Below are 16,706 nucleotides of genomic sequence, written 5' to 3' on the forward strand. Positions count from 1 at the left end.
CATCGATGGCAACAGATGAGAGAAAAATTCAGACCAGTGAGGTGAAGTTCCTGAGGAGTAAGGTACGGAAGACAAGGAGAGACAGAGTAAGAAATGATGAGCTAAGAAAAGAAATAGGGGTAGAAAACTAAGTGACAGGATGGAGAAGAATAAATTGAGATGGTTTGGACATGTCATGAGGATGGAGGAGGGACGGATACCAAAACAAGTGTTGGAGGATAAGATAGAGAGCAAGACAAATAGACTATGTCAAGAACAGTATAAGGAAAAGAAGATTGGACTGAAATACAATTATTGAAGAGGAGTGGTGGAGGGAGAGGCACTGGTGGAGAAGTACCATCAACACCCCAATCTGGCGGGAGCCAGAGGAGGTTATATGATGATGTTGATGATGATGACGACAATGACTTACGAAATGGTCCTCTGTGATAACTAGGACTGAAGTATGTGCTATCACTCTCGTTTGTCCACATATCCATAAGTGTGTACTCCGTCAGATGTAGAGCTGGATTTAGAATCACAGGTGAGTCTGGTTCCCAGGTCAGGATCAATTCACTGGTGTTGTAAGTCCCTGCCAAAGAAAAAACTATTTTTAGAAAACATGTAAAATTACTCAAAAGTGAGCATATTGAATTGATTGTTCCTCACTTTTAACATTATATCAGACTTACTTTTAATTATTATCAACATGTTATTTACCTCCCCTGTTGATACAAACCCCGTGGATGTCCAGAACAATTATTATATCTACAAGTTCAGTTGTTTCTGAGAAACTGAGGACCTAATACAATACCATATACTCATGCCCCAGTTGGTAAATTATCTAGTAATTGTTTACCCAGCTCTTTCTTACAGGTTTTCAAAGAATTTGGAAATTTATCGAACATTTCCCTTGATAATTTAATCTGATCCTGTGCTCCTTGTCCTATAAATGAATATTTGCCCCAATTTGTCCCCTTTATTTCCAGCTTTATCTTCACATTATCATCTTTCCTACTTTAAAAAGCTCCGATCAAGCTTATTCGTCTACTTAGGTCAATCCACACTATCTCTCCACTGACAGCTCGAAACATACCATTAAAAGTAATAAATCTCATTGTAGACCGTATTGGACATCAGATATGAACATTAAAACAAGAATAATAGTTAACACCACCTTTCCAATACTTATCTTTCCTTATATTTAGGAAATAAACATTACAACAGGCGTTGTAAGATGGTACATGTTTCGCTTAACAGTCGTAAGCATCATCAGCCGAAAATAAATCTTAGCCTAAAGTGGTGTTAACTATTATTCTTGTTTTAATGTTCACATACCATTAAGTCGAGCATCTCGTCTCCTTACTCCCAAGCCTTCCCAGCCCAAAGTTTACAACATTTTCGTAACACTACTCCTTTGTCGGAAATCACCCAGAACAAATTGTGCTGCTTTCCTTTGGATCTTTCCCAGTTCTCGTATCAAGTAGTCCTGGTGAGGGCCCCCATACACCTGAACCTTACTCTAATTATTGTCTTACCAGCGACTTATACACCCTCCCCTTTACATCATTACTATAACTCCTAAATACTCTCATAACCATGTGAAGAGATCTCTAACCTCATTAATATGATTACCCGAAAGAAGATCATTCTTTATATAACACCTAGGTACTTACATTGTTCCCATGAGGTACTATCACCCCATCAACACAATAATTAAAACTGAGAGGACTTCTCCTCTTGGTGAAACTTACAACTTGACTTTTCATCCCGTTCACATCCATACCATTGTCTGCTGCCCATCTCACTACATTGTTTAAGTCCCTCTGCAGTTGCTCACAGTCCTGCATAATACTCTATACAGTATTACATAATCTTCTAATAGCCTTATCTGTGATGCTTAAGATGGGGTAAATATATTACAATGCTGGAAAAATATGCTAGTGACTTTACGTTGCACCGACACAGATAGGTCTTATGGCGACGATGGGATAGGAAAGGCCTAGGACTTGGAAGGAAGCAGCCGTGGCCTCAATTAAGGTACAGCCCCAGCATTTGCCTGGTGTAAAAATGGGAAACCACGGAAAACCATCTCAGGGGTGCCGACAGTGGGGTTCGAACCCACTATCTCCTGGATGCAAGCTCACAGCTGCACGCTCTTAACAGCACGGCCAACTTGCCCGGTGCGAAAAATATGCAAAGTAAGAAAAAGATTATGGTTGGTAATATCTTTAGAGTACTGGTACGTAGGTGAAACATCAGTTCCATCTCACAAAAATACATCTAGAAATCAAGCAAGACAAATAATATTTTTCAAATACAGACAAGCTAAGAAGCTATGGCACAAGAGTGCTGAATAACTTGGAAGGATCATCATCATCGTCATCGGTTTGCTCTTCAGGCAAGCCGGGTCAGGTGTTTGAAAACAAGCAAAGTTGCCTATTCAAAAAGATTTTGTTGTCCATGATAGATTCCCAATTCCATCCTCTTTTCTCCATGTCTTCCCTCAGTTGGTCTATCCATCTTCATCTTGGTCTTCCACCTGGTCTTCTTTTTTCCAAATAAGCACATGGTAACCTTGTGCTATTCCTTCGTTTAACATGCCCAAACCATTTAAGTCTAGATCATCATCATCATCATCATCATTTATTTGCTCCAGCAAGCCGGGTGCGGTTGTGTACAAGCCTCCTCCAGTTTCTCCTATACATCCACAGATGCTGCTCATATATGCGACGGCAGTTCACATCTCTAATTTCAAGATCCTTCATTATCTGTTTTTCTCAAACATCACAAAGCCTTCCTCTTGGTCTCTTCCCAGGAACATTGTGGTCAAAATATGTTTGAGGAGTCCTGTGAGAGTCCTTTCTTTTCATGTGACCATACCATTGTAATCTTTTCACTTCTAGAGTCTCCAGCAAGCTTCTTTCCAATCCAAGCTGTTGCTGGATATCCACATTCCTTATCATTATTGTTTTTTGTAGACAAGTCTCCATCAAATCATTTAGACCTACATTAGATCGGATCTCGTCGTTTTTCACTTGATCAAGTCGTGTCTTTTGGAGGGCAGTTCTAAGAAATTTCATTTCACAGGCTTGAATCCTACTACAATCCTTTGATGTTAGTGTGCAGGTTTCCAGAGAATATGTAAGGATTGGAATGAAATATGACTTGTACAGAGTCATTTTTGTTCTTTGTGGGAACTTCTCATCCCATAGTAGGTGTCTAACAATACTGTAAAGGTTAGAGCCTTTGGTTACTCTGTTTGTTATTTCTCAGCTCTATTATTACTAGTCATTATGCTTCCTAAATATCTGAATTGGTGTACTAATTCAACTTGGTGGTCCTGTATTTTTATGTTGCATTCTGTCTTATGTCTGCTGATTTTCAATGCTACTGTTTTTGATGGGTTCAATTTCATTCCATAATCATCAAACTTCTTACACCATGCATTCAGATTATTTTGCACTTCCTCCTCTGTTTCATCCCATATTGCTACATCATCTGCAAACACCAGAGCCTGAAGATCTTTATTACCTTTTCCCTTTAGCTCCTTTAAAATGGTATCCATAACTGCTATGAATAGAAGAGGTGATAAGGAACTTCCCTGTTGTACTCCTTTGGTTGTATTGAACCATTCAGAGTGACCATCTCCAATACTGACACAGCTTTTGCAATTAGTACAGTAGAGTCCCGCTCATCCGACCTTCGCTTATCCGACATTCCGTGTTATCCAACACTGGTAGACTTAATTTGAACTTTTGATGGAGACTAAATTCAGGGACATCCAGTGTGGAGGGTGCGACCGTGGGACAAACACTGGCCTGACCGCTAGCGGTAGGACCGGTTTTCCTCTCAAGGACAGGTGCAGCGAGTCTTCGGTCATTATTCATTATAGTATTGGTTGGGTGTGGATGTTATAGTTTTCATATCCTTTGTGAGTATGGCAAGTAAATGAAAGGAAGTGATTGTTTCTATGGTAGACAAGTTGAGTGCATTAAAGAGACTGGACAAAGGAGAAACTCTTCAACAAGTGGCTTCAGATTATGGTGTTGGACGTGTTACAGTGGGTGACTGGAAAAAAAAGAGGGAAGAAATTGAAAAGTGGTGCTCTACCAGAGCAACAAGTGATGCACTGAAAATTAGAAAAACAATGAAAAAATGTGAGTACGAAAAAGTAAGTGAAGCGCTATTTCTTTGGTTCACTCAACACCAGGAAAAGGGCCTGCCGATATCTGGCCCCATTCTGCAAGAAAAGGCAGTGTATTTCCAGAAGAAGTTTAATGAAGGGAACCCTAATTTTACTGCCAGTGTGGGGTGGCTTGATCGGTGGAAAAAACGGAACGGCTTTAGGCAGCTTAATATCTGTGGAGAAAAACTGTCAGCTAAATCCGATGAGGTTGTGAAATTTAAAAAGGAATTTCAAGAAATAATTCTTGCTGAAGGATTAACCAGTGATCAGATTTTTGATGAGACTGGGCTAAATTTCAAGATACTGCCATCAAAAACTCTCGCAGCCCAAGCCGAGACGTCTGCACCTGGCTACAAGCGTAGTAAGGAAAGAGTTACTGTTCTTGCCTGTAGTAATGTTACTGGGAACTTAAAAGCAAAATTGCTTACGATTGGTAAAGCAAAGAAGCCTAGGGCTTTTAAAAACATTTCTGTTAATGCTCTTCCAGTCTATTACATGAATCAGAAGGCTGCCTGGATGTCTGCTGACATCTTTAAAGACTGGTTTTTTACACAATTTGTTCCAGATATAGAAAAATTTCTAGCTTCGAACTATCTCCCTAGAAAAGTGCTTCTTCTACTAGACAATGCACCATCACACCTAAATGAAGAGCAACTTAGAAGTGGTGACATCAAAGTCATGTTCCTCCCTCCTAACGTGATGTCATTATGCCAGCCAATGGACCAAGGTTTGCTGGAAACATTGAAAAGGAAATATCGGCGGAAACTCCTTTCATCCCTGATAGAGGAAATGGACAATGGCAACGACATGATAGAAAAGTTAAAACAAATCAACATGAAAGACGTGGCATATTGGATAGTGCAGTCTTGGGAAGAAGTTGAAACAACGACATTACCAAAGTCTTGGAACTTATTGTTGAGTGAGGTTGAACATCGAGAGGTGGTACAAGAAGACATGGAAAATATTGTGCCCCTACTGAATTGCATTCCTGGCTGTGAGGATGCTATGACTGAAGATGTGAGTAAGTGGTGTGCACAAGATCAGCTGTTTGAACTAACTGACCCTGATATTATTGATTTTGTGAATGCTAATGGAAATGAGGATGATGATGAAGAAGAACGAGGCATTGCAGAACAAGGGGAGAAAACGATGACTCACAGTGAAGGATTAAGTGTATTGGAAATGGCATTAACCTACTGTATGTTGAGCAACAGCCGGAAGCAAGCGCATCGGAGGTGCTGATTTTTCGTTGATGGCGGGATCTCGCAGCAAGAAAACGTGGACCAGCAGGCAAGCAGACATTGTTGACAAGTTTCTTTTCATAAGACATTTGGAATGCTTTCGTTCAATACTGCATGCACTGTACAGTTGAACTGATAATGCAATAAATAGAGTACCATAAAAAATTTCATTGTTTTAGTACTAGAGTACAGCCTTCCTGTTTGTTTCAGTTTATTTTCAAAGTTGTTCTGTATTATCCGACATTTTTGATGATCTGACATACTCCAGGTCCCATTTAGGTCGGATAATCGAGACTCTACTGTATATAGCATTTGGATCTTCCTAATTAGGTACTCCGGTACACCAAGTTTGCTAAGACTTTTCCAAATAGTTGATCTAGGAACATCATCATACGCCTTTTCAAGGTCCATAAACACAATAATTAGGTCTTTTCTTCTTTCCCAGTATTTCTCTGCCAATATCCTCAAAGCAAATATCAGACCTGTTATGCTTTATCCACCCCTAAAGCCATGTTGTTCCTCTTCTAAGATAGGCTCTAGTATATCCCTTGCTCTGGCTTCAGTGATCTTCTCCGAAAATTCATGATACTGTCGTCATTGGCTTAATTTGTTTCTGAGTAATTAACTTCTTGCAATAAATTCACTTCTGTCTGTGGATGTACTTTTGATGGTTGAATAGACCAATGCTAGCATGGAATAAGTGTTCACACAGACTGCATAGAATTGTTGGAGGAGGGCGTAGTTGTGCTGCATGGAGTTTTCATGTTTCTCTCCTGGCCACTTCACATCTGCGTCATTCTCCTTCAAACAATAACAGGAGCAGGGATGGTCCAGCGCAAAACTGAACGGTCTTGAACAAGCATGTCCTAGGTTTGTGAATTGAGACCTGTCATCTTCAGTGTGCTTAAGCTGGTCCTTGTTGCACCTCACAGAGGTTACAGGAAGTCTGGTGCCGGAACAAAGTTCACCGTACAGGATTTGGTGTGGAAATCTGGTATCACCATCTGATGGATATGGCCAATCCATCTAAGCTGATGACCAATGATAGATGATTCGATGCTCTTGGAATATGCTTTCTCAAGAACAGCAATGTCGGTGGAATGGGTCCTCCCTTTTGATCCTAAGGATGGATCAAAGTTATTGTTGGTGGAAGCACTCAAGTTTTTTCAAGTCACGTCACTAAAGGGTCCAAGTTTCACATTCATACAGCAATGTTATGATGACAACAGCGTGGTACACCACGAGTTTCGTCTTCACGGTCAGGTCTTTATTCATGAACACCCAGTGTGATAGTCGTCCAAATGCTGCATGGGCAACACTAATTCTCTTCTCCACATCTTGCACACAGTTACATAATATTGTATAATGCATAAGGAAAGAAGAATGTGAATAGTTTGACCACAGAAATGTCTTTAACTACGAGGCATGTTTTAAAATAAGGGCCATTTGAAAATAACTACACAAAGAAAGACAATTTTCAAACACCACATTTATTTGCAGATTCTACTTAATTTACTCTATTTTTCAACATAGTCGTTAAGTTTGTTTAAACACTTACCATACCTTACAACTAAGTTTTGAATACCCTCTTCATAGAAACTTGCCACCTGCTCCGATAGCCAAGAGTTCACAGCCATTTTCACTTCATCGTCATCATGTTAGTGGTTGCCGCTGTGGTGGTGTTTCAGGTGGTGGAACAGATGGTAATTGCTCGGTGCAAGGTCAGGGCTGTAGGGTGGGTGATCTAAAACTTCCCAGCCAAAAGTATCCAATAAACCTTGGGTCTGAGCTGCAGTGTGAGGCCTTGCATTGTCATGGAGAAGGACAATTCCCATCAGCATGCCGTGCCTTTTGTTTTGTATTACTTTGTATAGTTTTCTCAAGGTTTGGCAGTAGGCTTCCGCATTGATAGTGGTTCCTTGTTGCATGAAGTCGACCAACAAAACACCATACCTATCCCAAAACACAGACGCCATGAACTTGCACTGGGACAGTCTGTTTGGCCTTCACTTTTGAAGGCAAATATGGGTGTCTCCATTCTATGCTCTGTTGCTTCGATTCGGGCGTCATATGCGAAACCCCTGCTTCGTCTCCCGTTATGACCTGACTTAACATGTCATCACCTTCTTCAGCATAATGAGTCAAAAACGACATCGAACACTCAAATCTTTTGTTTTTGTGGTCCTCCGTTAGGAGTTTAGGGACCCAATGGGAGCACAGTTTCCTAAAGTTTAGGTTTTCACAAACAATTTTTTAAAGCACTGACCTAGACATGTCAGAAAAGGCTTTTGAGAGAGCTGTGGTGTAAAGCATCTGTCCTCACGAATCTTTGCTTCAACTGAAGCCACCAAATCGTCTGTGATCAGAAAGGAGCAACTGGAGCAGGCCTCATCATGGACGTTGTCATTGCCATCTTTGAAGTCTCGTACCCACTTACGCACTTTGCCTTCACTCATAGCATTAGCACCGTACACTTCACAAATCTGTCGGTGAATGTCTGCAGCAGACAGTTTCATTTCCGATAAAAATCGCATCACTGACCGAACCTCACACAGGGCGGGTGAATCGATAATCTTGGACATTTGAGCAAGCACAGAACAGAACCATACAGGTTAGCAGCAGAGCTGCAACTGAGCACCATTGTTCCTGAGGCATGCCGGCACAAGATGCACATGCTCGTTGTGACGTGCTTGCATGAACTACTAGAGTCTGCAACAAAATGGCCTTTACTGAAAAAACATGCCTCGTATGAAGATAGAACAGGCAGTGGTATATTGAAGAAAAATTTTACTTCTAAATTATTTCTTAAATTAGTCTTGTAACTTGTTTGTCAAGCATTGTATAATAAATTGTCAACTGTAATGGCAAATTCAAAAGTATGCAGATAAATAATTATACTCACAGCTTTCAAGAACGAGAGGACACTTCTGTTCATCAAAAGGGAACTTTTCTAGCCTCATCCAGCAAAATAAGATTGCTTTTAGCCTGAAAGACAAAAAAAGAGAAATGTAACTAAACTAAGCAATAATATTAGATTAAAATTTTGAATTGTTATCAGGATATATCTTGAATCAAGACTAAATAGTTTACAGTACTGATACCTGAGAGCAAATATGACCAGTCCATCTGGATAAATAGATATCAGGACATCCTTTGCTTGTGTCCCCATAATATCAGACTTATGTTCATTGGATAAATAGATATGTGGGATCCAGATTCGATCCAGTAACTCTGCTTCACCAACAATCTCATGGATGTGTGGGGCTGCATTTCCAAAGGCAAGACGAGGATCTTCATACCGAAATTGGAGAAGTAAATGTACTTGAAAATGCTGTAAGAAATAATATTTGAAAGAAACATTACACTGCCACAAGAATGATTCATGCTGTAAACATATTTAACTTCTAAGGAGAGTCATGACTGCAAGTTTGAACTTTTACAATTTACCACTTATAAAAACCAAATTTAAAACAAGCACATATTAATAAGATGTAGCCCAACACAAAATTTGGAGTTCATTAGTTAATTGTTCGCAAAGTTATTGACAAATAATTTTAATTTTTATATTTTGCATGGAAAATTCTCCTTGCGGCACAGTTTCAATTTCTGGGGGGCTATAATTTGGCAGACTTGACAGAAGTACTCACATATTTAAGAACAACTCCATACATATTTAGCAGTCAGTTATAAACCATTGCATATAATTTTTTCAATAATTCATTCAATAGACAAAAATCTAGTTTTGTGCTATATCAAGAGTAAAAATCGTTTCAGAGAATTTATTTTTTCTCCTGCAATTCTTCTTTAGGCCTGTTGGCTCTGTAGAGATGTTGCTGATGACTGATCAAGCCAATCTTCTTATGAAACATGCGGTCACACAGGTCACATCTAAAGATGGGTGTAGGATGCAGTTGGATCTGATGTAGTTTCCACTTTTCATGGGTTTCAATTTCTTGTCTGTGACATGCCTGCTCAAACAGCGAGACACCTTCTGCAGTAGCTTTGTGCCAAAGAACACGGTTTTGTGCAGTTGTTGCCTAGATGTTAGCATTTATGTTGGTGCTATTCATAGTCTTCTAAAGTTGGTCTGTATAACATTTCAAAGGAGCACCTTGAGGCCTTTTACCATGAGCAATCTCACCGTAGAAAAGTTGTTTAGGCAGTCTGCTAACATTCATACACTAGATGTGATCAACCCATCTAAGCCAATGAATGATGGTGAAGGCTTCTATGCTGTTCAATGTGCATTCTCAAGTACTGCCACATTGCTTAAATAGTCATCCCATTTGATGTTCATGATGGATCTAAGTTTCTGCTGATGGAAGAGTTCCACTCTCTTTATAACCGAACGATAAAGTGTCCAGGTTTCACATCCACATAAGGGAGGGAGGGCATTCTTTCTAATTATATTAGACATGTTTGTGAAATTAATAATTGGTTCGATAGAAGGCAGTTCGGGTTTAGGAAAGGTTATTCCACTGAAGCTCAACTTGTAGGATTCCAGCAAGATATAGTAGATATCTTGGATTCGGGAGGTCAAATGGACTGTATCGCGATTGATAGGGTGGATCATGGGAGACTACTGGCAAAAATGAGTGAAATTGGACTAGACAAAAGAGTGACTGAATGGGTTGCTATATTTCTAGAAAATAGATCCCAGAGAATTAGAGTAGGTGAAGCTTTATCTGACCCTGTAATAATTAAGAGGGGAATTCCTCAAGGCAGTATTATCGGACCTTTATGTTTTCTTATATATATAAATGATATGAGTAAAGGAGTGGAATCAGAGGTAAGGCTTTTGCGGATGATGTTATTCTCTATAGAGTAATAAATAAGTTACAAGATTGTGAGCAACTGCAAAATGACCTTAATAATGTTGTAAGACGGACAGCAGGCAATGGTACGTTGATAAACGGGGTTAAAAGTCAGGTTGTGAGTTTCACAAATAGGGAAAGTCCACTCAGTTTTAATTACTGCGTTGATGGGGTGAAAGGTGTTAAAATAAGGAAATATCTTCATTGGAGTAATTACATAAATGGGATTGTAAATAAAGGGTACAGATCTCTACATATGTTTATGAGGGTGTTTAGGGGTTGTAGTAAGGATGTAAAGGAGAGGGCATATAAGTCTCTGGTAAGACCCCAACTCGGGTATGGTTCCAGTGTATGGGACCCTCACCAGGATTACCTGACTCAAGACCTGGAAAAAATCCAAAGAAAAGCAGCTCGATTTGTTCTGGGTGATTTCCGACAAAAGAGTAGCGTTACAAATATGTTGCAAAGTTTGGGCTTGGAAGAATTGAGAGAAAGAAGAAGAGCTGCTCGATTAAGTGGTATGTTCCGAGCTGTCAGCGGAGAGATGGCGTGGGATGACATTAGTAGATGAATAAGTTTGAGTGGTGTTTATAAAAGTAGGAAAGATCACAATATGAAGATAAAGTTGGAATTCAAGAGGACAAACTGGGGCAAATATTCATTTATAGGAAGGGGAGTTAGGGATTGGAATAACTTACCAAGGGAGATGTTCAATAAATACCTGTATCCAATTTCTTTGAAATCATTTAAGAAAAGGCTAGGAAAACAACAGATAGGGAATCTGCCACCTGGGCGATTGCCCTAAATGCAGATCAGGATTGATTGATTGATTGATTGATTGATTGATTGATTGATTGATTGATTGATTGATGACTACAGCTCGGTACACCATTAGTTTGATACGAATGTCGATCAAATATAAACAGGATTTTTGTTCCTGAACATCAGTGGTTGGTAGGACTGGCCCCATGGTTCTGCTATGCTTAGGCGGGACCGTTAGGGGTGGGGAGAGCATGCTGTTAGATATATCCTGCCGTTTTGTCAGTAACGCTCACGATGTCAGAACAACAGGTGCACCCCTCCACTGCGCAATGCATAATTATAAAATTTCTTGCTCGTGAAGGAGTTACAGCGGTGGAAATTTGCCAGAGATTGACTGCACAGTTCGGTGATCAAACATTGTCAAGGATGCGTGTGTTTGCCTGGCATAAAAAGTTCAAGGAAGTACAAGAACGTGTGGAAAATCAGCAACACGATCGCCGTCCTCAGACCAGCATTACAGATGAAAACATTCGTGCGGTTAAAGACATTATTGCTGATTTATTTTTTGCATGAGCAACGCAGAATCAATGCTGCTTACTACTATGAGCTGTTGAACAAGGCGAGGGTTGCATATCGCCGCAAAAGATGAGACCACTATTGTTTATAAGGGGTCGAAACTAGTCTTGAATATTTGTAATGTAAAATAAATTCGTATTGATAAGGTGGAGAATTGTATATATATTGTTTTTATGTAAAGATGAGACCAACCGATTCGACAGGTCATCCTCCTCCACGACAATGCGCAGCCCCATACTGCAGCTCTAACTGTCTCCAAGTTACAGGAAATGCACTGGACTACACTTGATCATCGTCCTTACAGCTTGGACTTATCGCCCTGCGATTTCCATTTGTTCCGACCACTTAAAGAAGCTCTAGGAGGGCAACGATTTGAAGATGACGAGAGTGTGGAAGACTTCGTGGGCAACTGGCTGGTGTCACAACCCTGTTCTTTTTATGACGAGGGAATCAAAAAGCTGCCCACGCACTGGGAAAAGTGCATTTCCAAAACAGGAAGTTATGTGGAAAAAAATTGTAATTGCCCTGTGGTTTTCAATAAATGAACTTAAAAAATAAAATCCTGTTTACATTTGATCTCCCCTTGTAAATTACTCCCTCAGATGTCTTTCTCCTCTTACACACAGCGTAGGCTTATTACAAGGTACAAATATTCCAGCAGTATTACTGAAATGATAGTCCAAATGAACTTTGAGGCTAAGTTTGCGATAGAAAAGGATGTGGGCTTGAACTATCTACGCTGAACTGCTGCCCTTTAAATCCGGCATTTAGAGCTTTAAAACATTTTTTTTACGTCGCACCAACACAGATAGGTTTTATGGCAACGATGGGACAGGAAAGGTGTAGGAGTGGGAAAGAAGTGGCCATGGCCTTAATTAAGGTACAGTCCCAGCATTTGCCTGGTGTGAAAATGGGAAACCACGGAAAACCATCTTTAGGGCTGCCAACAGTGGGGTTCGAATCTACTGTCTCCCGGATCCAAGCTCACAGCTGTGCAACCCTAACCACTTAGCCAACTTGTCTGGTGCTTTAAAAATACTGATAACAGGTTTTAAGAGAGAAAGAATTTGAGAATTTTTAAGGTTAAAACTGAAAATTTGAATTTTGGGTAAATATTGCAACCTTTCAGTCACGGCTCCCCTGTAATCACACATTTTATCAAACTAGTTAATTTGTTTTGCCACTTTTTTTCATTTTTGGAGAATAAATATTGATAGACTGATGGAAGTGTCATAGACTATTATAACTTGGAAACAATTCTCTAACCCATGGGTAAATAATGAAAATATCGAGCTTGATGATGATGATGATGATGATTATTATTATTATTATAATTATCATTATTATTATTATTATTATTATTATTATTATTATTATTATTATTATTATTTATGTAGTTATGTGTATACTTTATTTGGTGTAAATCATGGTCTTGTTATTTGTGCGTTGTATGTGAGGTTATGTTACAACACGTCTGCCGTATAACCTATTAATAAGAGTTTATTTAACATAAGAACAAGTAATTAATAGTGTATAATTTATTTACCTGTATACATGATGTATATATCCAATGCAATGTTGTGCAACACACGCTAATAGTCCAGAACAACTTATCTTTGGCACTAGAAAGTTACAGAAAATTCCATTCATTGTAATTAGGTTATTGGAGACTCTCGAAATTACGAGAAAAGATGTTGTGTCGTGTTCTTCCAGATGCCTGACCAGGCAATGTATATAAAGAGGCAGTCTTGAGTCTTGGAAGTTGCAAGAGTTGTTGTTTAACGAGAGTTGTGAGTACAAGTCATTGATCGAGTATGTTACCGAGCTGGATAGCTGCAGTCGCTTAAGTGCGGCCAGTATCTAGTATTCGGGAGATAGTGGGTTCGAACCCCACTGTCGGCAGCCCTGAAGTTGGTTTTCCGTCGTTTCCCATTTTCACACCAGGCAATTGCTGGGGCTGTACCTTAATTAAGGCCACGGCCCCTTCCTTCCTATTCCTAGGCCTTTCCTGTCCCATCATTGCCATAAGATCTATCTCTGTCGGTGCGACGTAAAGCAACTTGCAAAAAAAAAAAAAAAAAAAGGATTTAGTACCGATATGTGAATTGGTACCTAGTATGTTACATGCTATTGTGGCGGACTTTCTTCTACTTCTTTGTAGAAGTCTTTTGTTTCAAGATGGCAGTTTATTAGTGAGTGTGTGTAGAATATGTCGATACCTTAAAGCACACTAGTTCTATGTCCACTTTTAACAAGTTGTGGGACATCGCAAAACAAAACTTGAAATTGATATTTCATTATAATCCATTGTTTCTATATGCTATTACACTGATTTTTAAGAAGCATGATGCATCTGAGCCGAAATTCTAAAGAATTTAAGTGAAAATTCTCAAAATGTTCTTATTTTAATGTGTTTTTTTCACTCAAGTCGGGACATGGCACAACTGAGCACTAACAAGTATACCATTTGTTACGGAACCACATTTATTCCATGGACTGCCGTGTCATATCTTACTGGCATATCTATGAACATTACAAGTGACACAACACTGTTTATCTTGTTTGTGTAATCTTTGGTTGTGGTGTAGATCATGGCGTACAATGTATCTCTTGGTCAGTGCAGTGAATTGTAAACTTGTTTTATGTAAATAAATTGGAGCATTTGTGTTAAATTGTGTTAACGTTACATTATAAGCACTTTTCTCAACATCTGGCGACCGTGACAGGACTAGTTTCCGCGTAAATATGGCAGAAATCACGAAATTGAAAAGTGAACGAACACAATTGCGCCGATTGTTTACACGTGCTGGCAATGACTTTGAACAGAAGTTAAATGCAGAACAACCCACAAGAGAAGAGGTCTCCGCAGGATTCAAGATCTTCGAGGACAAAGCTGAACGATTATTCGTGCTCGATGAAAAAATTCGTGATGTTTGGTACGCCGGAGAGCACGAAGAAGAAGAAGAGATCGCTGCCGAATACGAAATCATGGAGGGATACCGCGAAAGGTGGTTAACCTTAAAGACCAGGTATGAGAATTTTTTGCATGATGACACACTCAGTGACAATGGGGCAAATAGTATTGCTAGTACTAGTTCTAGTAAATCCAGGAGTAAAAGAAATTTAAGATTGCCGAAATTAGAACTTAAACAGTTCGATGGAGATGTGCGCAACTGGATAGCCTTCTGGGGGCAGTTCAGAAAGATACATGAGGATGATGAAATCGAGGAAGAGGATAAATTCCAATACCTTTGCCAGGCTACTGTACCCGGGACGTCAGCTAGAGAACTCGTGGAAAGTTTCCCACCCTCAGCTTCAAATTATCAGAAAGCTATAGAGCAATTAAAATCGAGGTTTGCAAGAGATGAACTTCTGATTGAGATTTACGTTCGTGAACTCTTGCAATTAGTACTTCAAAAGAGTAGCATGCTAAACGATATAAGTCTACGGAGTCTTTTTGATAAACTGGAGACCCAGTTAAGGGCACTAGAGTCACTAGGGGTCACTAGCGATAAATATGCGGCAATGCTCTACCCGCTTGTAGAATCAGCACTACCAGATGACATTTTGAAAGCATGGGAGCGGTCTCGTATGTCGCAGGCATGTAAGAAGGGTGACCAATCTAATTATCTCGAGACACTTTTGAGATTTTTGAGACAAGAGGTAGAAAGTGAAGAACGTCTCCTTCTGGCTCGTTCTAATTTCCTAGGTGGCTGTGGGAGTGCATCGCAAAACAACAAAGAAAAGCTACCGACAGCAGCAGTAATTTTCTCGAGTGAAGAGAAAAGGGGTGATAGGGCATGTATTTGGTGCGATAAAGGGAACCACATGTCTCAGGACTGTTTTAAAGCTAGAGGTCTCACTACAGAGAAAAAACAAGAAGTTTTGAAAAAGAAAGGAGCATGTTTCCATTGCCTCAAGGTGGGCCATAGTGCAAAAAAGTGCAAAGTTGTGCTCAAGTGCTTGATTTGTTGCAAGGGGCATCACACTATTATGTGCAAGGGTTTAAAGGATATAATTCCAGTCGATAGCAGCAAGAAAAGTTCAGTTGAGAAAGGAAACGAACCAGATAGAACAGAGAACTTACTGTCTCATCAAAAGGGTCAGACATTGTTGCAAACTTTGGTGGTTAAAGTGTCGGTGGACAAGGTTGTTAAGTTGGCAAGAGTGTTACTAGACTCGGGATCTCAAAGATCATACATCACGAAGGACAGTGTTCACAAGCTTGGGCTGAAGAAGATAGGGGAAGAGACGTTAATACATAATCTGTTTGGTGGAGTAGAGACAGGGCGAGAAGTGCATGGTATTTATGAAGTTACTCTTAGAAGTTTAGATGACAAATTTGAGTGCACCATTCCTATGTTGGACCAACAGAAAATTTGTGATTTTGTACCCCGGCTTGAGACACAGCGGTATTACCCAGTGCTTCGAAACCACAACATAATCTTATCAGATGTAGGCTATAATGTTCCTGAGGTAAAGATATTACTTGGGGCAGACGTAATGGGGCAACTGCTAACAGGCTGCAGATTAGTTTTAGATGACACGATGGTTGCTCTCGAAACTAAGCTGGGCTGGACGGTGATGGGGCAGCGTAGAATATTCAGCAACTGCAATACAGTAACTGACCTCTTTAGTATGGCAGGTTTTAATGTAGCTGATTTGTGGCGTCTGGAAGCCATAGGCATTAGTGACCCGGCAGATGTCAAAACCAAAGAAGTTCTAGAAGCAGAGACACTTGAATTCTTCGAGAAGACAGTGAAAGTTGACCAAGAAGGAAGATACGAGGTTTGCCTTCCCTGGAAAGAGGGGCACCCGCAGCTGAGGGACAACTACGATCTAGCAGAGAAGAGATTGTTGAGTGTAAGCAAAAGACTAGAAACCATTGGCAAGTTGGAAGAGTATGATGAAATCTTTCGTGAATGGCTGCGGGAGGGCATAGTGGAAATGATACCCTCTGCCAGCAAGAATGATGGTCACTACCTCCCTCACCAGCCAGTTATAAAGGAATCTAGTATGACCACCAAAATTAGGCCTGTGTTCGATGCCTCAGCCCAAGATAAAAGAGGCAACTCACTTAACAGCTGTCTGGAAAAAGGGCCCAATTTGGTGGAATTAATACCCAAGCTGTTGATACAATTCAGA

General features: G+C 40.0%; 1 protein-coding gene across 1 annotated transcript in view; it reads right to left on the reverse strand.

Annotated features, from left to right (window-relative positions):
- SecCl (Secretory chloride channel) overlaps window positions 1-16,706 on the reverse strand; it is a 232,458-nt gene that overhangs the window by 16,964 nt on the left and 198,788 nt on the right. Inside the window, exons 3-5 of the mRNA XM_067149396.2 lie at window positions 8,511-8,740; window positions 8,312-8,394; window positions 413-571 (exon numbers count right to left, since the gene is read on the reverse strand). Coding sequence (XP_067005497.2) covers window positions 413-571; window positions 8,312-8,394; window positions 8,511-8,740 — 472 coding nt within the window. The remainder of the gene's footprint in view (window positions 1-412; window positions 572-8,311; window positions 8,395-8,510; window positions 8,741-16,706) is intronic.

Source organism: Anabrus simplex, chromosome 6, assembly GCF_040414725.1.
Source record: "Anabrus simplex isolate iqAnaSimp1 chromosome 6, ASM4041472v1, whole genome shotgun sequence".
Classification (NCBI taxonomy): domain Eukaryota; kingdom Metazoa; phylum Arthropoda; class Insecta; order Orthoptera; family Tettigoniidae; genus Anabrus; species Anabrus simplex.